The 20,903-nt window shown below is 49.5% G+C and overlaps 1 protein-coding gene across 4 annotated transcripts in view; it reads left to right on the plus strand.

Moving 5' to 3' along the window:
- Positions 1-20,903, plus strand: part of tnk2b (tyrosine kinase, non-receptor, 2b) — a 52,581-nt gene that overhangs the window by 26,941 nt on the left and 4,737 nt on the right. Inside the window, exons 1-15 of one of the 4 annotated variants that reach the window (XM_030115025.1) lie at positions 6,523-7,052; positions 10,045-10,222; positions 11,101-11,171; positions 13,917-14,168; positions 14,256-14,408; positions 14,619-14,782; positions 15,401-15,520; positions 15,653-15,779; positions 15,876-16,022; positions 16,234-16,328; positions 16,617-16,811; positions 17,064-17,155; positions 17,472-17,594; positions 17,821-18,254; positions 18,335-19,495. In XM_030115025.1, coding sequence (XP_029970885.1) covers positions 6,990-7,052; positions 10,045-10,222; positions 11,101-11,171; positions 13,917-14,168; positions 14,256-14,408; positions 14,619-14,782; positions 15,401-15,520; positions 15,653-15,779; positions 15,876-16,022; positions 16,234-16,328; positions 16,617-16,811; positions 17,064-17,155; positions 17,472-17,594; positions 17,821-18,254; positions 18,335-19,495 — 3,375 coding nt within the window. In that variant the 5' untranslated portion in view covers positions 6,523-6,989. Of the gene's footprint in view, positions 1-6,522; positions 7,053-10,044; positions 10,223-11,100; positions 11,172-13,916; positions 14,169-14,255; positions 14,409-14,618; positions 14,783-15,400; positions 15,521-15,652; positions 15,780-15,875; positions 16,023-16,233; positions 16,329-16,616; positions 16,812-17,063; positions 17,156-17,471; positions 17,595-17,820; positions 18,255-18,334; positions 19,496-20,903 lie in introns of those variants that run through there. The other 3 variants (XM_030115027.1, XM_030115026.1, XM_030115028.1) reach the window with 3 other exon arrangements.

Below are 20,903 nucleotides of genomic sequence, written 5' to 3' on the forward strand. Positions count from 1 at the left end.
AGCGGTCGTCGGAGGACGTCATACAGGCATCGTTTTAAAGTTGGGAAAAATCAGAGGAATGAGTTCAGAATCGCCGTGACTCACTGTCATCGAGAATCATAAAGGAACTGTGAGCTAATTAACCCAGTATTAACTTACTGCCGATGTTGGAACGTGTTCATATGCTTCCTGTAATGTTTGGTTGCTCGTGAAGTCGTTTAGAAACTGAGCATCAGGTCAGTTCGCTGAAGAACTGACCTGTTGTGCACTCCGTCCACAACAGACGATGCTGTTCAGTTCTCTGTGAAAATATCAGAAAGTGTGTTTTACTCGCTGTTTGCAAAGTTGGAATGTTTGTTAGACCACCTGACAGTTTTAATATTTGAAGATTGTAGTTCAACTCAGTGTGATGATGCCAACTTGCCGACTGCCAAAATCCCAGCAGTGTCACAGTAAAACTAGAGGATGCTGGAAAGCCTTTAAAGCTTCCACCCATCATTTTATTACCACATCATGACTCCCGTACGCTCTGGACAGATCGCCAAACACACAGAGAAAGACAGCCACTATCAGCTGGAGTACACCCAGAGAAAATCCACTCGCTGTCAGGGAGAACATGCAAACTCCAAACGAACACCAGCACTTCCTGATGTGGGCCAGCCTCGTAACAACTCAACTTTTAGCTAAAATTCTGATTTCATTAGCAAAACTTTGGGCCTTAGAAAACCAAATTTATGAATCGGACAGTTTTTGAGTTTTCTAGTGACTTTATTCACAAATAATCAGAATTTCATGAAATCACCTGTGTCAGGATAACTTTGGGCCAGTGAAGCCCGGCTGGAGATGCTACGATCCTGGAACAGCCAAGGAAAAGAAAGTCACTGTAGCCGGATTGACTGAAAGATTGTTGCCTTGAGACACGATGGAAGGGAACACGGCTTCGTAGGACAAGAGACAGTAAATGAAAGTGTGTGTGTGTGTGTGTGTGTGTGTGTGTGTGTGTGTGTGTGTGTGTGTGTGTGTGTGTGTGTCCTGGCCGCTGGGGGCTGAATCAGATCAGTCTCCCTCCACAGCTGCAGCGCTGTGCTGAATGCAGCGGTTCCTCCGGACACAACCGTGAGCAGCCTCCTCGCTGCCAGCAGGGTCTGTCTTCAGAGAGGCGTGAGGACGGACGGGTCAGAGAGAGGGAGAGTGTGAGAGAGAGAGAGAGACGAGAATGAGGACAGAAAGCCTTAGAGAATGAAGAAACTGGTCAGTGTTGTGATGAACTGTCAAACGCTGGCGTTGTCTCAACAAGAGCAGCCATTTTATCCTCTAAACAGATCTGATGGAGATCTGCCCCCCTCCTGGGCCGCCGGGCGGATTAGAGGCCGGTCCTGGATCAGGAGTCCAGCTGCACTCCGACAAAGATTGAATTCATTGAGGAATCTTCGGTACAACATCAGTGAAGATTCTCCGCTGATTCCATGGCAGCTCCAGCTGTTTTCAGCTCCAGACTGAACGCCAGTCCTCGTGCTCGACTGACGGTGGTCGCGGCGCCCCTTAAATCTGAGGATTTAAGAACTTAAAAGCCAGACTTTGGCAGATGGTTGTGAAATGAGGAATGACGCGTCTCTCTCTCTCTCTCTCTCTCTCTCTCTCTCTCTCTCTCTCTCGATCTGTGCTGGCAGCCCTCTGTCAAGAAGCATCATCTGTGTGTGTGTGTGTGTGTGTTTGTGTTGTTTGATGAATTACTCCTGCTTGTTGTGCTGCTCCTTCAGTCTGCTCTGCCAGTTTTGGGCGTCCAGCTCCGAACCACAGATTGTTGTTTTGTGATTTAAAGGTTGTAACATATCGTAGAAACACGCCGCCTGCCGTTAAAGCTTGTGTCCGTTTGTTTCCGTTCGTTTCCAATGTAAGTATCATTTTTTAACAGAGCTTAAATGTGTCAGTCTGGTTCGATACTACAATATAATATTAGCATAAAGTAATATAAAAATTTATTTATGAGCTCCGCCTTCGTCTCATAGACCCCCATGTTATCCGAAAAAGCGCCGGTCAGCGTCAGCCAATAGATTTCGAGCTTCCGCCTTGTTGTGCTGTCAATCAAACGTGTACATGCAGCCAGAGAGCACGGCCGCTCGCCCAGGCAGAGGTGAGTTAGCTACGCAGCAGCCGCCCCGCTTACCTCGGATATATCCGCTGTCTGCTGAACATCCACCGTAAACAGCTAAACATGTAGGATGCTGTAGGACTCGGAGGCTCTCATTTTCACCTGACAGATAATAGCGTACACAATCAAAGGGGCGTGGCTTGGTCGCTCATGAAAGCAGAGGGAGGGCGGAACCTGAGACTTTGGATTAAAAAAAAATATCTCTTTCAAAACTCCGGACACGAGCTTTAAGCTTCGTTTAAATCCAGCAGCGCTGCGGGTCAGTGTGAATGAAACGCAGGCCTCTTCACGCCTGCGCCTGTGTACAGTCAGCCTCACACTGCAGAAACAAGCTGCGTGTGTGTGTGTGTGTGTGTGTGTGTGTTGGGTTTCCCACTCTTTAGGGGACATTCCATTGACTCCCATTCATGTCTAGCCCCTAACCCTGACCCTTACCCTAACCCTAACCCACACCAAAACAATGCATAGCCCCAAAGAAATGTTTTTGCACTTTTACTTTTTTCAGTAGCAACAACATGGTCAAGAAAACGCTGTTTCCCTTCATGGGGACCCAAGAAATGTCCCCAGAAATGACATTGTGCCTGGTTTTCCTATGTTGTGGGGACATTTTGTCCCCACGACCATACGAAAACCCGCACGCACACACACATGCGCGCGCGTGTGTGTGTGTGTGTGTGTGTGTGTGTGTGTGTGTGTGTGTGTGTGTGTGACACTATACTGCAGAGCCTAGTGAATCACACACGAGGGGCCGTTTTACTAGATTTCAGTTTCCATGTGAAAGTTTTTGACAGATTACATATTTATTGAAAATAGTCGGTTTTATCAATTCTTGTGTTTTTAATGCAGTGACCACCAAATGACCCTAATTTCATGATGAATGTACAGAAATATAACTACTGACCTCTATTGACTTTGTTTTATGAGAATAAATGTTGATAAAGAAAATATATGTTCGCTGTAATTCCAGAACTATTCCTGGTTTTAGATGGTTAAATTGGAGTCAAACCTGTACCGAGCCTTTTGGTGATTTTTTTAATGTAATAACATTTGTGATTCATATGGCATCTCAGCTGGTATCTCATCACCTCACTGCCTCACGCCTGTCTAACACAGGGCTGCTGGGATAATAACCGAGAGGGTCATGAATGAAGCTGTGTGCTCGTCACCCGTCAGCAGCAGCCAATTGAAATGGAATTGAGTTGAAAGTCCTTTATTTGTCCCGCATGGGGAAAATGCAGGGTTGCAGCAGCAAAAAACATAGTAAGAAAAATAGAAAAATAAAAAGCCCAACCATACAAGGAAAAGTTAAATATAATTTGTATGTAAAATTAGGATAGATATAATTAAACAACAGAAATATACTGACCGACAGAACTAAATATTAAATGGAAATTAAATATAATTTAAATACAAATTTAAGACAGATTATAAGTATTAGATATAAACTGACAGATATAAATTAAATATAATTTACATAAAGATCTCAGACAGATATAATGAAATAAATAACAGATATAAAGATATACATTAGCAAATACAAAGAGATAATTAAGATATATGTTCAAGACGGACAGATATGCGTACTATACTAATAACAGATATAAGTTAAACACTTGAGACAGATACGTATGTGCAGTAATAACGGATATAAGTTAGATAGAATTTAAATATACATTTAAGACAGACGGTGAGTGGGTGATGATTCAGGTCATTCAGGTCAGATGAGAAGATCCAGCGGAGCTCAGGAGTTCACTGCAGGCAGACGTGCTGCTGCGCTCCTGCAGCCAGTCTGGCTTTGAACTGGTCCTGCTTTGGGCTGATTCTTGATAAACTGGTATGAAAATACAGATATTTTTAGAACGGATAGGGAAAAATGAAGAGATCTGAGAGACATTCGTGGAGAAATGCAGAGACAAAGCTGCAGAGGCCAGAAGGAGATAGTTTGGACATTTGCTGAGGAAGGAGTGAATATTTAAACGGATAAGACTCCTGGATGTATTGAAGGAGGCTTTCTGTTTGACATTGATTCAGGAGATACGGGGAGTCGGAGGCAGATGATCCAGCAGGAAGCAAATATCATGAATGATGAACGTCTGGTGAGGGATCAATACTCGGTATGAATCTGTGGCGATATATCAAAGGTTGAGAAGCCAGACAGATGAAGAAGTCACATGGAGGCTTGGAAGCTTTTGGAAGCTCTCTCAGCCTCCTCATGGCAGGACCTGGTGCCACCTAGTGGTGTCACAGCGGAGCTGCATTGTTTACGTGTGCAGCATTAATCGTATTGCTCTAATCTGCTTAGTCAGGAGGCAGCTGACAGCGCCGGGGCCGGGACGCATTCCGGGCATCAGCTGATCTCCGCCATTCACCCGCTCCTCTGAATTCAGCTTCTTTATACTGACACACACACACACACACACACACACACACACACACACACACACACACACACACACACACGTAGAGCCGAGTCTCTGTGAAGAACTTTCCTTTCGGCTTTCAGAAGATTCCAACAGACATTAGGACTTTAAGTCGGCTGAATAATTATTTGCAGTGTCCGTGCTAACGTTGAGGAATTTCGGCTATTTGTCGTCCTCCGTCTCTCAGTCCTGCGAGTTACGTAACCGCTCCAGAACAAGCATCTTTTTCTGGTTTGTCACAGCGATTCCACAGTGCCATCAGCCAAACAACAGCTGAGAGCAGATTTCAGTGATGATCTTGAGGGACTGTGGATCCGTGGCATCTCATGAAGACCAGCTCTCACGAATCCTCCCCTCTGTGTTTATTAAGGAACGCGAGCGTGCTTCAGCTGATGTTTTAATGTCAGGATGTTTAAAATTGGTGAAGCTGACGGTATGAGACCATCCGAGAGGCGCAGATAAACAACTGCATGAGCTGATTAGAACACAAACTACTCCTCTTCAGGCTGAAAACACTGGAAAACTTTTATATAATATACTCTAAATCTAATTCCATGTTCCTGAATGAACGACCGTGTCCGTCTATGAGAGGCGACTCAGACCTGGATCACCGATGGAAGCCGCACCTCTCGCCCTGCGTTTCATTAGAGGCGGACACGCGGTCTGTCGTTTCCCCCGGAGACTCCACCATGCTCGCTCGCTCCCTCCCTCCCTTCCTCTCGTAAACTCCAAACTTCCTAATTGAAAGCAGAGGAGAGGCAGTGAATGAACCAGGGAAGGCAGGACAAGAAAAACAAGTGGAAAACCAACCACAGAGCCGAATGGTGGACAGATTGATGGATTAACTCTCAGCGAACAACACGAGGGGATGAGAGAGCAGGAACCTGTGAAATTGGAAAGCCAGAAAGCTGAATGGCGTCTGCCGGAGGAGCGGCGGGCGCTCGCCGCTGCCCAGGCTCAAGAGCAGCCGGTCAGGGCTTGTTTATAGTCAGCAGGGTGGAAGAGAGATAACATTTTTTGTGGATTAGAGGCAGGAAATAAAAGGCAGCACCAAATAAAGAAGAAAATGCGATGGTTTGGCTCGGCCCCCGGGGAGGGAAGGAAGGAAGGGGAGCGAAAGAAGGGATGAAGGAGAGCAGGGACTGAGGGGTCTGGAGCAGAAATACTAATAGAATCTAAAGCATGTTTAAAAAGTGAATAATCGGCTCAAATGATGTTCATGAAATAAATAGAAATGAAATCGTCTTTACGCAGAGGGAAAACCTGCACCTGAGTCCCTGAACGAGTCTGTAGTGAAAATTCCTCAAACTGCTGGTTTGAGTGGCAGAAGTCCCTCTGCTGAAAGCTTCACGGCCAGCCTGGGCCTTGTGTATATGGATGTGTGTGTGTTTGGGGTGGGGGTGGGGGGTTGGGGGGGTCGTGGCATCACAGGAAACAAGCTCCCCATCCTGTAGTTGAATGTGACCCTTTGGCCCCGGATCAAATGCTCCTCCAGGCTGAATACCATGAAGCCTCTGTCCTCTGCACCACGCACTGCTCTGCACTGCTCTGCACTGCACGGACCGGCTAACTGCTGGCAGGGGGGGACGGGGGGACGGGGGGGACGGGCAGGCAGAGCGTGAGGAGTTAGCGCTACAGGAGGAGGTGAAGAACAAGAGTTCCTGGAAGAGAAGACTTGAAGATGGGGGGATTTGTTAACTGGATCCAGAACACAAACTAACGCCTGCTGCCGCCCTGAACCACCAGAACCCTCGGACTCGGACCTGAAACCAGAGACGGCACTCCGCCCGGCACGCCGCTGCTGCCTGCCCCGCTGCTGAGAGATGGAACTGGGGAGAAACTCGCTCTATTTTTAGTCCCATGCTCGATGGAAGGATGGAAAAGCAAACAGACAGTAGCAGAGAGAGAGAGAGAGAGAGAGAGAGAGAGAGAGAGAGGGAGGGAGGGAGAGAGAGAGGCAGTGAAGGGAAGCGAGGGAGGAAGGAGGAGTGACTTATTTGTGAAGTTGAGAGTTGGGATGAGCGGCTGGTTGCCGTCGTGGCCGGACCGGGCGCAGGGGGCTGCTGGAGGCTCTCTCTGGTTTTGTTCGGCACTCGTCCCAGACCAGCTGGACTTCAGGGCCGCACAGATTCCCGTCTAGCTCCCAGAGAGGGCCCGGGCCGTGGAAGGGGCTCAGAGGAGGGCTGCCCCCGCCATGGAATGTTGGAGATTTGCGTCCGGGGCTGCAGGAAGTGTTTCTTCCCCCTCACGGGTTCGGAGACTTGGGTCTGGATCCAGAAAGTCTGCGTGCCTCTTGGAATTCCCTCAGAGACCCGGAACGTCCCGTCAGGAGCGCCGTGGCTTCGGTAATGGCGTAACGGGCCAGAGGCGGCCTCCGGCCATATAAACGCCAATGCGTTGGATTTGCAGCCACTGCTGATCCAGACGAGGAATTCAGGATGCGGCGCTTTGACCAGCTGAGGAAGACGTTCCCCTTCCTGGCGCACTTCCACGTCTACAGAGTAAGTCTGGTGTTCTGGACCGTCTGCCTGAGTCAGTGTTGAAGTGAGGTGGATGGCTCGAACGCAGGAATCATGGGTTGTGGGTGAAGGTCGGGGGTCCGTCAGGGTCTGTGTGGACCAGCTGGACCCCGGCTCCCCTCGGGGAGCCTTGTTGTTTCTGCAGCAGGATGTTAGAGATCTGGAACAGGACATTGGTTTTTGGCTGGTGTGTGTGTGTGTGTGTGTGTGTGTGTGTGTGTGTGTGTGTGTGTGTGTGTGTGTGTGTGTGTGTCTGTGTGCTTGTGTGCGTGCATGCGTGTGTCTCCACTGCCATGAGGAATGAGTTCAGCCCAGAAGTATTTCTCAGCAGAGCCGTCATGTTGTTTCTTTACATCCCTTCCTCTCTCTCTCTCTCTCTCTCTCTCTCTCTCTCTCTCTCTCTCTCTCTCTCTCTCTCTCTCTCTCTCTCTCTCTCTCTCTCTCTCTCTCTCTCTGTTTTCTCTCTCTGGATTATCAAGCAGTAAATTTAAAACTTTATGTTCTTCCATGCATCTTAATTGTTGTTATAAAGGGAAAGTGTTTCGCCTCCCGTGGAGCGGGGGGAATAAGTGTTGAGGACTCGGTCCTGGCCGTCCGGGCCTCGCTGGATTCCTCAGGCTGCTGCCACAAGTCACGCCTGACGCTTGGAACATAGCATCCCCCTTCAAACCTACATCCCCTCACTGCATTCTCATCTTCACCTCATTACAGGAGGAGTCCAGCGCCACGGGAACACACTGTTTTTGTGATTTTTTTTTATTTTTTTTTTATTTTCAGCCGGTTGACAATCCGTAATCTTCCTTCGTTAACCACCTCTATTAGTGGACATGTGCTACAAAGCTCCTGTCTCGAAAACTGCAACATGTGCTAAATATACAACCGTTTAGGTGTTCCCGTTTAATGGTTTGTCAACCAAGAGGTCAGATAAATGCTTCAGTGCTGTTTTCCAGGCCTCGTGCTTCAGATATGACACTGTCATGGAGAGAGGCCCGGGAGGAAGCTGACTTGCGTCTTTGGCACCGTCCGGAGAAATATCACTTGTGTGTTGACAGCCAGGGGGATCAGAGTTGAGCGGTGGAGGAGTAGCCGGAGTTGCCTACAGGGGCTGGAAAGGCTTTTATTACCTCTGTCAGGAATAATCATCATTTTAAACCTCCTCGATCCAAACACGCCCCTTTGGCACAGCTTTACCAACCCAGCAGACTCCTGTATCACCTTTCTGAGAGCAGGAGTCTAGCATGATGCAGCAAACTGCAGAATATGGAGCTGGAATCAAATGACTGCGGCCGTAGTTAGTCTCAAAGCCGCAGGCACCGCAGGCACTGCTGGCACTGCTGGCACTCGCCTCACCCGGATCTCCATCTCATTCAGGCTTCTGCAGGTCAGTGTATCGTGTTACCTGGGTTTTTCTTCGGGAGGGGGAAACCTTTTTACCTTTTGCAACTCACAAACAAGTAGATTTCAGAGTTTACCCCGATGGATTTTTCAGTGTGATATTTAGCATCAGAAAGCAACTGGACGAGCCGTGCTGCTGCCTCAGACAGCTGGCCCACTTTCATGATGATTGGAGTGGGTTTGTATCAGGATACCAACGTCTGGCATAACCATTGGAGACTGAGGAGTGGACGTCGATCGACCTCAGTCCGATCCGGCTACTGAATTTCATGGACATGCTGGACGGACTGAGTCTGGGAAGACTTAAAGTGTGTAGAACACTTGCTATAGAGTCAGCGATGAAGCATGACGTTACATTTAAAATAGGCATTCTTTTAATGGGCGTGTGCCGTGTTTATCTTCAATAACGGCAGAGCTTGAACAACTTGTTGCACATTCTGTTTGTATTCTAGATTTTACTCAGTGATCAAACTTTTTAGAACTAGGGTCAAACTTTATGCTTTTCTGTTTGAGGACACTGGCTGCAGTCACTCAGCAGTGGGAAGTGGTCTGGAGCCAGGTCCACTGGGACATTTTAATGCCTCAGAACAAAGACCTTGACCCCGTGACCCTTCCCTCTAACCTTTGTGACCTTTCTTCAAGCAGCACAGGAAGTTCCCCATTCACCAAGTCTCATTATGTCTCAGAGAGGTGACCTCTGGAGGTCAGAGGATCCTCCCAGAGGTCTCCCTGTTTCACTGTCGATGTGGTTGTGAGTATGTATGAGTACGTGTGTGTGCGTGTGTGTGTGTGTGTGTGTGTGTGTGTGTGTGTGTGTGTGTGTGTGTGTGTGTGTGTGTGTGTGTGTAACCATCAAGGCCTTTGTGCACTGAAAACGTGCTTTACATTGCTGTGTTAGATGTCTGATTGACTTTACTCCATCAGGTGTAAATGACAGTGGACGGTGATGGACGATGTCTCAGGTTGGGACTCCTGTTTTCACAGTGAAGGCTGATGGTGTGTCTCCGTGTTGTGTGGACTGATGTACACCTTTGTGGTCACTTTGTTTTTTTTGAGGTGTTTGTCTTTGCTTATGGACCAGATGTGCAGAGAGACATCCCATTAATCATTTTCCCTGAAGCAAGACAGCCAAAAATAGAACGTTCCCTTTCAGGACTGGGTTTATTTGTTTTGTTTGGATGTTTTATTCTAAATTTTAGCTGGTTATTCCTGCAGCGACAGTAGATGTGAACTTGGCAGTATTCTTTTTTGTGGCTTTTTACCCATTATATTCTGTTTTTTTGGTTCATTTAGGGTGAGCAGACCACATTGTGTGTGTGTTTAATTGAAAGTTGAGGAGTGCACGGTGTTTGAGGATCTCCACAGGGGGCCAGAAACAGTAACTGGACCTGTGGAAATATTTCCTCTGAGCTCAGTTTCCTCTCATTCCCGACCAAACAGAATGGTTTGATTGTTGCTCTGACGTTTCCTCAGATGAATTTCAGACTTTGTTCCAGACTTGTGAGTAAACTGTCGGTGAATATTGAACGTGGATTTGTTTTGACAGAATCTCTGGCTGTGTGTGTTTTCCTGTGGGCAGAAGCTGGGCAGCAGCATGCAGTGTGAGGAGGGCACCGAGTGGCTGCTGGAGCTGCTGATGGAGGTGCAGCTGCAGCAGTACTTCCTGCGGATCCGGGACGACCTGAACGTCACGCGCCTGTCCCACTTCGACTACGTCAAGAACGAAGACCTGGAGAAAATCGGCATGGGTCGACCTGGTGAGACCGTCGTTTTCCCCATCAGTCTTCACTTCTGCTCAGTGTGAAAAAATCTTTTGTCAACCAGAAGCACGGCTTTACCTTCGATTCACTTCCTTTGATGCAGATCATTTAGCGTCTTTACTGTTCCTTTATCCACCTGGCGTATCGCGGTGATCGCAGCATAATTCGCACTATTTTTTAATCGTATTTCCTCAGTCACTATTGCATTCTCTGTATGTGCAGGCATGTAAGAGAAGCAAGGCCTCTCTGCTCGGCGAGGGCAGTGTGTCATTTGGATCACCCCCCGTGTTACTGGGCTAAATCCTCCAACTAATTCCCTTTAATATCGTTTAGAAGTCACGACTGGTAATTAGGTGCAACGGGAGCAGACACCAGAGGACCAGAGCATGTGTGTGTGTGTGTGTGTGTGTCTGTGTACGCGCGTGTGTATGTGTGTGTGTATGTGTGTCATAGCAGTAATGTTCTCAGCCCAGTTACTGAGGCCCTCAGGGCTTCAGCTATAGAGCTGCTTACAGACCAATCACAGCCACTTCTGCCTCTCATACACTCACTCACTCTCCCTCATGTCGCTGCTCTCACAGCTTTTAAAGCCTCTTCTTTCTGTTTTACCTCTTTGTTGCTCCCATCTAGTTTTTTTATGCATTCTTTGGCTTCTGTTCTATCGATGTCAGGTGTTATTGTCCAGTTTATTCCAGGTCACTTTGACGTCTCCTCAGTCATTGCTCCCTTCAGATGACACTCTGATATTCAGTCGTTTGAGTCTTTACCGTCTCGTGGTGCGTCTTGATTAAAGAAGCTGAAGTCTACCTTCTTTTGGCTTTATTCGCTAACCTTTGTCTCTTGCTCTGTCCCTTGTCTCTGTCCCTCTGTCCCAGGGCAGAGACGGCTGTGGGAGGCTGTGAAGCGGAGGAAAGCCATGTGCAAGCGCAAGTCCTGGATGAGCAAGGTGACAAACACAACACAACAACAGAGGACTCCCTCAGTACGGTGCATGGCATGCTGGGCCTCGTGTCGCCGCCGCCGTGTCTGTGTGTGTGTGTGACGGTTTGTATGTGAAAACAGTAACCGTCCACAGTTTCCTCCAGTGTCTGAGGGGACGTTGTCTTATCTGGTGTTTGGGTGAATGTGATGATATTATTAGACATTCCTGTTTCAGCCTTCACATGAAGACAGTCAGGAGTTGGGTTCAGATTAGCATGTGGACGGTCTCACACGGGACTGCGTCTTCTGCCGTCATGGTGGAGTCGTCAGAAGTTCCACAGGACAAACTCCGAGCCAGGAGCCGTTCCTCAGAGAGCTCACTGCTGGTAAACCTGTTCAGACGAGGCAGGAAAACACACTGCGAGCCACACGAGCCAGCGTCACACACACCATCCTTCACTACAGGCCTGTTTCACTGAGCGCCGGCTCTCCCACAGCTTCTGGCTGGAGGATCCATCCCAGCAGACACAACCGTGTGTGTCTGTGCTGGGTGTGTGTGTGTGTGTGTGTGTGTGTGTGTGTGTGTGTGTGTGTGTGTGTGTGTGTGTGTGTGTGTGTGTGTGTGTGTGTACTGGTGGGACTTGCATGGCGCTGCTTGCCGTCTATAATTACACCTGTCTGTTTCCGCCTCTGGCCCCATGTGACAGAGTAATCTGCATCCTCAGCCTGCCGTGTGTGTGTGTGTGTGTGTGTGTGTGTGTGTGTGTGTGTGTGTGTGTGTGTGTGTGTGTGTGTGTGTGTGTGTGTTCTGTGCCATATTCAGAACCTTCTGAATGTCGGCCCTCCCGTTTGGGCCCAGTGAGCGCTGTGACCACAGAGCCGGTGTTTTTAAACAGGTCTGCGGCGTTATGTCATGTCTGCTCCGCTGTGAGTGTGAAACCACAAACCGCTCGCCGCTGTTTATATCCAGCCGGTCCAATGTGTGTGTGTGTGTGGCGCTGGAGACACACTGCCACCCCTTTTCCCCATGACATAGTGTTTGAATACTGCCTGAGCGCCGGGTGTGAGCCCATAACGACTGACAACAACTCAAACCTGCATGTGGTTTGTCCCTTCCCGGCCTGGCGAGTCCTTTACTGGCCGAGTTAGTCCTTTACCAGCCTGGTTAGTCCTTTACCAGCCTGGTTAGTCCTTTACCAGCCTGGCTATTGGCTGCGTCGCCATCTGCAGTTCCTGATGCACAGAAAACACATTCCTATTTTGGTAAACAATCTAATTCAGGGTGTCTAAACAAAGGTTTCCCTTAATGGCTCATGTGTTCGTATTTAAGGGAATGGAACACACACGCACGCACGCACGCACACACACACACACACACACACACACACACACACACACACACACACACACACACAGGCGTACAGACAGAGAAACATTTGGCTGACCTAATCTAATAGTGTTCTCTAATGAGCACTTCCTAAACCGCTCAGTAAGTCAGTCTTTATTGTCTCAAGTCAAGTGGCAGGAAATGTCTCTTTCCCTTCCTTAAAGTGTGTGTGTGCATGTGTATGTGTGTATTCACGTTTGCATATGTGTGCAATCTCTTTTTTGGCCTCAGTGCCTTATTTCATTTGTTGTTCATGTTAAAAAGTGCACACTGAGGGGAAGACAGACCACTTAGTGCATCTCCAGTTTTCATAAGAGTTGCAGTGAAAAGGTTCATATTTTACCCATGACAGTCCTCATGTTATACAATAAAGTGAGAAGCTGTGTTCGCTGTCTTTCTGCAGTTAAGCCTTATTTCATTCACAGTGGAACACAGAAAACTCACCAATCAGTGAAAGTTAAGCTTTTACGGTTTCAGACCATTTGACAGCAGCGACACTTTAAAAAGGTTGGAAGAAGCTTCGTATTTAACGTTTTGCTGCATCTCTTCATCCAGTAGCAGCTGACTGTAACGCCTCAGGGTTTCAGGAGACTGGCCGGTGATATTTTCAGACCAGAATGATGTCCTGTTCTTAACACGTTCCTGCCCGGTGAACGTCTGGGCTGCAGGCAGTGAAGCTCTCATAGACACAATCAGCACACTTTAATCATCTGCTGCAGCAGGGACGAGCTTTTTATAAAAGAGACTGAAGAAGTGTCAGCTGCTCAAAACATAGACTCCAGCAGCAGGTGGTAAAATTCATGGCAACGCGGGTTGTTTCATTCAGGGTTAAACATATCAGTAGAGCGGGAGGCTGCTCCGAGACAGCGGTCGATGCGGCGTCTATCATTTATATATCTACGGTGTCTATTGTTTATAGATCTGTGATGTGGCGGTTTGTGCTGTAAAATGCCGTAAAGTGCCGTAAAATGTCACAATGTGTGTATACGGTCTGGATGTCTGTTGTAATTCTGGTATATTCCGTCTGATTTTCAAAAGTAATCCTGTTCAGTAATCCGTGTTTTTATCAGACATGCCTGTAACGAGATTACATATTTTTTGTGTGTGCTGTAGCGGATTACAGTTACATTTTTTTGTACCCTGATTACATAACGCCGTTACATGTAATCCGTTACTCCCCAACCCTGATTAATTCACTGACTTGTTGTCGATCAACCTAATTGGTTGCAAAATGAGCTGTTTTTCGGTAATATCCCTCACGTTTCCAGCCTGTCGTCGTCTCTCTGCCTACAGGAAACATGAACTCAGATTGCTACGCTGCCTGCTGTTCCTTCTGTCTTCTCTGAGCCTGGTTCACACTGAGCTCCTGGTTCTCCTGTCCAGGTGTTCAGTGGGAAGCGTCCAGACGGAGGAGACTTCCCCCAGCAAGGCCAGCCCGCCTCCTCCTTCCGTAAACGGTCTCCCACGCCTCCGCTGGCGCCCGGGGAGGGCGTCCAGGCTCCGCCCCCCGGCGAGCAGCAGCAGGCCCTGACCTGCTTGATCCCGGAGAAGGACCTGACGCTGTTCGAGAAGCTGGGCGACGGCTCCTTCGGCGTGGTGAAGAGAGGCGAGTGGCTCACTCCTGCTGGGAAGCTGGTGAGACGTCTGTCACTGACCCCGAATTTAGAAACACCACGGTGTTACCGTCAAAATGCTGGTTGCTATGACAACATGTTTCTCCAGTTGAACGTGGCGGTGAAGTGTCTGAAGACAGACGTGCTGAGCCAGCCCGACGCTCTGGAGGACTTCATCTGCGAGGTCAACGCCATGCACTCCCTGGACCACCAGAACCTCATCCGGCTGTACGGCGTGGTGCTCACACACCCGATGAAGATGGTAGTGGACACACACACACACACACACACACACATACACACACACACACACACAGCGGCTGCTGGCTTTTTGTTGTTGTTGTTTTTTCTTGTTGAAACTTTCCTGTAGCGTTTAGCGTTCTTTCTTTCACTCCGGTTTCTTTGGTGTGTCTCCTCCCTGTCTCCACCGTCTCTGCTGTTTCTGCGCTCCGCCCCTCTCGCCGCCCTGCAGGTGACGGAGCTGGCCCCCCTGGGGTCGCTGCTGGAGCGCCTGCGCTGCGTCCGCCCGCAGGGCCCCGTGCTGATCCACACGCTGTGTCAGTACGCGGTGCAGGTGGCGGGAGGCATGGCCTACCTGGAGCAGAGGAGGTTCATCCACCGGGACCTGGCGGCTCGGTAAGAGACCGGTCTCTGTCAGCGGCCGAAAGGTCACGGTCATCGCTTTCCTCCTCCACCCAGACATTTACAAGCCATCACTGAGAGACTGGGCCGTGTGCTGAATGACTCAGCGGCTGGCTGGTCCGGCCCGAATTAGTCACTTTCACTAAAACTTTAACAGCGTTTTAATGTCTGAGAGAGAAACCTCAGCGGACGGTAGAAGTTAGTCACTTTCTCAGTTATGATGCTAGAACTGCAGCGACTCCATGTATCTGTCACCCTGCACTATATTCTGGATCTCTGAGAGCAGCGTCCTGCTGGATGATTCAACTCTGTAAATACCAGAATGTTTTAAGTTTGATGCCTGTTGTGAAAGTCCCGGGACGGAGGGCTGCAGTCAGAGTGAGGCAGGAAATCCTCAACCGTTTTGATGGGAGCCTTTAATAGAACACAAAGTACACTTTTATATTTATACTATTCATACATTTCACATGATGGCTTTACGTTGTAGTGTTCGGTTGAGTTATATTAAAAACAAACCGTAAAGTCAAGGGAACGTTTTAGCAGAACTGTGATGACTCTGACTGAGGTTTGGGAACTTCCATGCGAACACTGAACACAGTCGCTCCTCTTCAGGAACATCCTGCTGGCCTCTGCTCACAGAGTGAAGATCGGCGACTTTGGCCTGATGAGGGCGCTGCCCAACAACCACGAGCACTACGTCATGCAGGAGCATCGCAAGGTCCCCTTTGCGTGGTGGGTGGACCGCACGCGCAGGAAAATGAAAGTTTCTGCTGCTGCTCGTCTCGTTTCCGTTGTTAAGATTTTATGTTGGCGAATTAGAAAGTTCGAAATCTGCCTTGCTGACGGGTTCTCGTCGTGTTGCAGGTGTGCTCCGGAGAGTCTGAAGACCAGGACGTTCTCCCACGCCACAGACACATGGATGTTTGGAGTCACGCTCTGGGAGATGTTCACACACGGGCAGGAGCCGTGGCTGGGCCTGAACGGCAGCCAGGTAAACACAGCGAGCACAGAAAGGCCAGAAGGAGCGCCTGCAGACACACCTGCTGTACGCTGATGTGGTTTAACCTTTCATTTATCTCCTCTGTAGATCCTCCATAAGATTGACAAGGAGGGAGAACGTCTCCCGAAGCCAGAGGACTGTCCCCAGGACATCTTCAACGTCATGCTGCAGTGTTGGGCCCAGAAACCGGATGACAGGCCCACGTTTGTCGCCCTCCGCGAGTTCCTGCTTGAGGTGAGGAGACGGTCGTCGCTGGACCGACCGTTAATGTGAAATGAACAGGAACAACCAGACAAACACCTACAGTGCACCAAGAGCAGGCGTGAGCGCAGCTGTCTTTCAATATGTGGACCTTTAGCTCCACCTGGTGGATTTCCCTCAAAACAGAGCGATACATACACTCCACAGGAGAAGGCTCTCACACAGCGTCTCTGGCTTGTTTCAGACCATGCCCACAGACATGTGTGCTCTGCAGGACTTCAGCGAGGCCGATAAGCTCCAGATCCAGCTCAACGACGTGATCACCATCATCGAGGGGAGGTGAGGCTTCAACCGGCGTCATTCACACTGAACCAGGCCAAAACACACCTTTACTTATTTTTAATGGCACATTTGTGTGGATCAGTTCCCCAAGTCTGAGATAAGCTGTGACTGCCTCGTGTGACTCTTTCAGGCCCGGGTATTCACCAAACCATCCCAGCTACAGCTCTCATGAAACTGCCATCAAGTTTCTAATAACGCCAATAAATTTTAGTGCATAAGTTGGTCTCCGAGTCTCAACAACAAGCGCTGAACTCAACAAGTACTCAATGTCTTCACTTTCTTCAGGGCGGAGAATTACTGGTGGCGAGGTCAAAACAAGCGCACCCTCAAAGTGGGACAGTTCCCCAGGAACGTGGTGACGGCGGTGGCGGGGCTGTCGGCGCACGACATCAGCCGGCCGCTCAAGAACAGCTTCATCCACACGGGACACGGAGACAGCAACCCCCACCGCTGCTGGGGCTTCCCGGACAGGATCGATGAGTGAGTGCCTGATTTACTGAGCTGGATCTGTATTTTCTGATGCGATGATAAAATAAAGAATACAGTCAGACTGATGAACACAGTTGCTCATATTGTTATTGACAGTCTGATCCATGTTTGTTGACTGTAGCATTAATAGTCTGTCACCAGTAGATGGCAGTAGCATGTTTTATGTTGAAGGTCCACAGCCTCGCTGTGTCCGTGCAGGATGGCGAGGTTCACTGCAGTCGGTGTTTCTCTTCTTCCCTCCAGTTTGTACCTGGGGAATCCCATGGACCCTCCTGATGTTTTGGGTTTGGACCTCGGTGCCGCTCGGCCCACACAGCTGCCGGGACGAGCCAGAAGTGAGTGGAAAACTCGAACCTCCCGTGCAAACTCTCAGAAACATTGTGAATTGTCTTCTGGACCAGCCAGAGAATGAATCACTACAGGAGCGACACACACGCGATGCAGCTCGCTGGTTTTTATACACATTTCTTTGCATTAACCTTGGTCACTCCAGACAGCTCGCTTCTCTTTATTCTAACCAAGCTTTTGTTTTTTGACCTGAAATTTGCTTGTCTCCTTTTTCCTTTGCCACTGTGTTTTTTTTTGTTTTTTTTTATTTGCTCCTTTTTGTTTCTTCACTTGCTGCGGCGGTTTGGATTTGTATGTTTCCAGAGGAGCCTCCGCCCCGCCCTCCTCAGCCAGCTGTGTTAATGAAGAGTAAGTCTGGTTTCTCTCAGCAGCTCCCCACCCATTGCTCCTGCCACCTCTGTTCCCTCCTAGCTCCACTCCTCAAAGGTACATGGCTAGTGTTGCGTCTGTCCCTGTCTTGCCTGACTTTGCTGTGATCCCGTCAGTCCTGTCCCGCCGCTCCATCTCGCCGCCACGTCCCTCTAACAAGGTGTGCGGTGTCGCTGCAGTTAGACTAACCTCGCGTCTGGGAACTTTTTGAGCAGCAGTGTGCCGTTACTCTCTAAACTGTTCGACAGAGGAATGAATGTTGGGTTTTTTGTTTGTTTAACAGAGCCTTGCTACGATCCAGTAAATGAGGATGAGGATGTAACGTTTTCCGGACTGAAACGATTATCACTCCGGAAGGCCGGTTCGGTCAAAGGCCTCAAGCTGAAACCCGCAGCCTGGGTTTCTGCCACCAGGCAGGGCAACAGCAGGACCTCGGGCTCCGGCCACCACCCCAGCAGCGAAGTGTCCCTCATTGACTTTGGGGAGGAGTTTGGCCCGTCCACACCCTCCCCCTCCCCCGGGGTGGAAATCCAGATCCCCACATTAGCAAAGCTGGCGCTGGAGGCCGAGAACATCATGGACAGGACTCCTCCTCAGAGCCCGTCCAGGTCGCTGCCTCGGCCTCTTCATCCCACACCGGTGGTGGACTGGGATGCCCGGCCGTTACCCCCTCCCCCTGCCTACGACGACGTGGCACAGGACGAAGACGACATGGAGGTATGGTGCAGTAATCCTCCTCACATGATGGTCGCTTGCTGCTCAGATTTCAAAAAGTTTAATCTTCTTTCTCTACCAAGGTGAGCTCGATCACCAGCTGGGAGCAGCAGCACGGCGAGCAGAGCGACGTCCGTCACCCGGACGAGGCGCCGTCGTCGGGACAGACGGTGGAGGGTGAGACTCAGGTCTCCAGAGCAGGTCTGGAGGACAACCTGTTCCTCCCCAGCAAGCAGAGCTCCAGCTTGTCCACCTCCTTCTCACAGTCTGCGGAGATCTTTCAGGAGCTCCAGCAGGAGTGCATGAGGAGGCTCAACGTCCCGGCAGGAAGCGCTCAGCCGACTTCAGCCTCGTGTCCCCAGACCCCTCTGAACCCCCAGACCCCAGAGGGACAGCCGCAGACTGCCCTGTCCTCCACTGAGGACAAGCCTCAGATCCCCCCTCGTGTTCCCATCCCGCCTCGACCCGTGAAACGGGGCGACTACACGGCGGCGCGCTGGTCCAGGGACCTCTCCGTCTCCCCCTTGCCAGCTGACCCCTCAGGAGACGTTTCGGGCTCGTGCCCGGACCACCCGCCTCAGATCCCGCCCAGAGACCCCCTGTCTCAGCCCGGCTCCAGGACTCCCAGCCCCATGGGCGTGGTGGTGGGCTCCCCCCAGCAGAGGGTCTACTCCGTCAGCCCCTCGGCACACACCTACAGCTCCTACCTCTCCACCTCTCCGGGGAAACTCATGCCTACGACACACAGCTTCGCCTCAGACCCGAAATATGCTGCACCCAAAGTGATCCAGGCGCAGGGGAAGGACGCCGGCGGCAAAGGCCCCTGCATCCTGCCCATCGTCCGCGACGGCCGCAAAGTCAGCAGCACCCACTACTACCTTCTGCCGGAACGGCCGCCGTACCTGGACCGCTTCGACCGCTTCTTCAGGGAGGCGGACGGCCTTCCCGCCGGCGGCACGGAGGACAGGCACGCACGGCACGCCAACACGGCCACCGTCAGGCCCATGGTGGTCGGCGCACAGACGGTCCAGGGCCAGGCTCTCGGGCCGGGGGTTGTCCAGCCCGGCGAGCTGAAGGCCAACTTCTCCTCCAACAATAACAGCAGCCTGAGTGGACCTCGGCCGGCGATGAAGACATCAGTCAGCCTTCCTCGCGTCTGCTCCGACGGCCTGACGGCACCGGCCGTCGCTAATCCCTGTGCCAGGACGGACGGAGGAGGAGGCTCGGCCGACAGGGTCAAAATGGTGAGATATTTGAACAATACACCTAAAATGTTAGGATTTATTGTACGAGATTAAAGGTGTTAATCATGAATCTTGCAACAGGAAAATACAGCTGTTATATATGTAGTTGACCTTTTGTTCTCATTAACATTACCTGGATTACTTTCAATCAACCATGAAGCGCTGACCTTAACCACACAGCCATTTGTTCTCAGTCCTCTATAATTAATGTGAAGGAGTATGACTCAGTCCTCATGCAGTGGAATATCAGACGCTGTTCTGAAGCCAGTGTGAGTTCCTCAGTAAGGACGTTCTCGGGTTCCACGGACTGTCTGCGGGGAGAAAGGACGTTTTCTTTTCCGCTGCATTGAAATGAAGAGTGATTGGTTCGTGTCAACATGTTAACTGCTCGTTTTTAACTGTTCAGATATGGAATAGATGGAACAGATATTTTTACTGTTCAGAGTCTGACAGAGAAGTGTTGTGTAACACCACAGTTCTCTGGAGCTGAGACTACAAAAGTCAATCATAATGGCAAATTACAGCTGAATATTTTCACTTATTACATAACTTTCCTAGAGTAAACCGATCCTCACAGGAACACAAGGGCTTCTTCACTTCTTCCTCAACTCTTCATCTTAATTTTAATTCTGAAGTTTGACTTGAAAAGCCCGCTAAGGATAATTTGGTGAGGTAACTATAGTTTGATGAGGTAATGATAGTTTGGGGTGATGATGAGGTAACGATAGTTTGATGAGGTAACAATAGTTTCATGATCTAACGATAGTTTGATGAGGTGTTGATGAGGTAACGATAGTTGGAAGAGGTAACAATAGTTTGATGAGGTAACGGTAGTTTGCTGAGGTAATGATAGTTTGATGAGGTAATGATAGTTTGGTGAGGTAACGATAGTTTGGTGAGGTAATGATAGTTTGATGAGGTAATGGTAGTTTGCTGAGGTAATGATAGTTTGGTGAGGTAACGATAGTTTGGTGAGGTAACGATAGTTTGGTGAGGTAATGATAGTTTGATGAGGTAACGGTAGTTTGATGAGGTAACGGTAGTTTGCTGAGGTAATGATAGTTTGGTGAGGTAACGATAGTTTGGTGAGGTAACGATAGTTTGGTGAGGTAATGATAGTTTGATGAGGTAACGGTAGTTTGCTGAGGTAATGATAGTTTGCTGAGGTAATGATAGTTTGGTGAGGTAACGATAGTTTGGTGAGGTAATGATAGTTTGCTAAGGTAAGGATAGTTTACTGAGGTAAGGATAGTTTGATGAGGTATCGATGAGGTAAGGACAGTTTGATGAGGTAACGATAGTTTCAAGAGGTATTGATGAGGTAATGAGTGTTTGATGAGGTAACGATAGTTTGATGAGGTAATGAGTGTTTGATGAGGTAACAATAGTGTGCTGAGTTTCCTGGATG

This window comes from Salarias fasciatus, chromosome 18, assembly GCF_902148845.1.
Source record: "Salarias fasciatus chromosome 18, fSalaFa1.1, whole genome shotgun sequence".
Lineage (NCBI taxonomy): Eukaryota > Metazoa > Chordata > Actinopteri > Blenniiformes > Blenniidae > Salarias > Salarias fasciatus.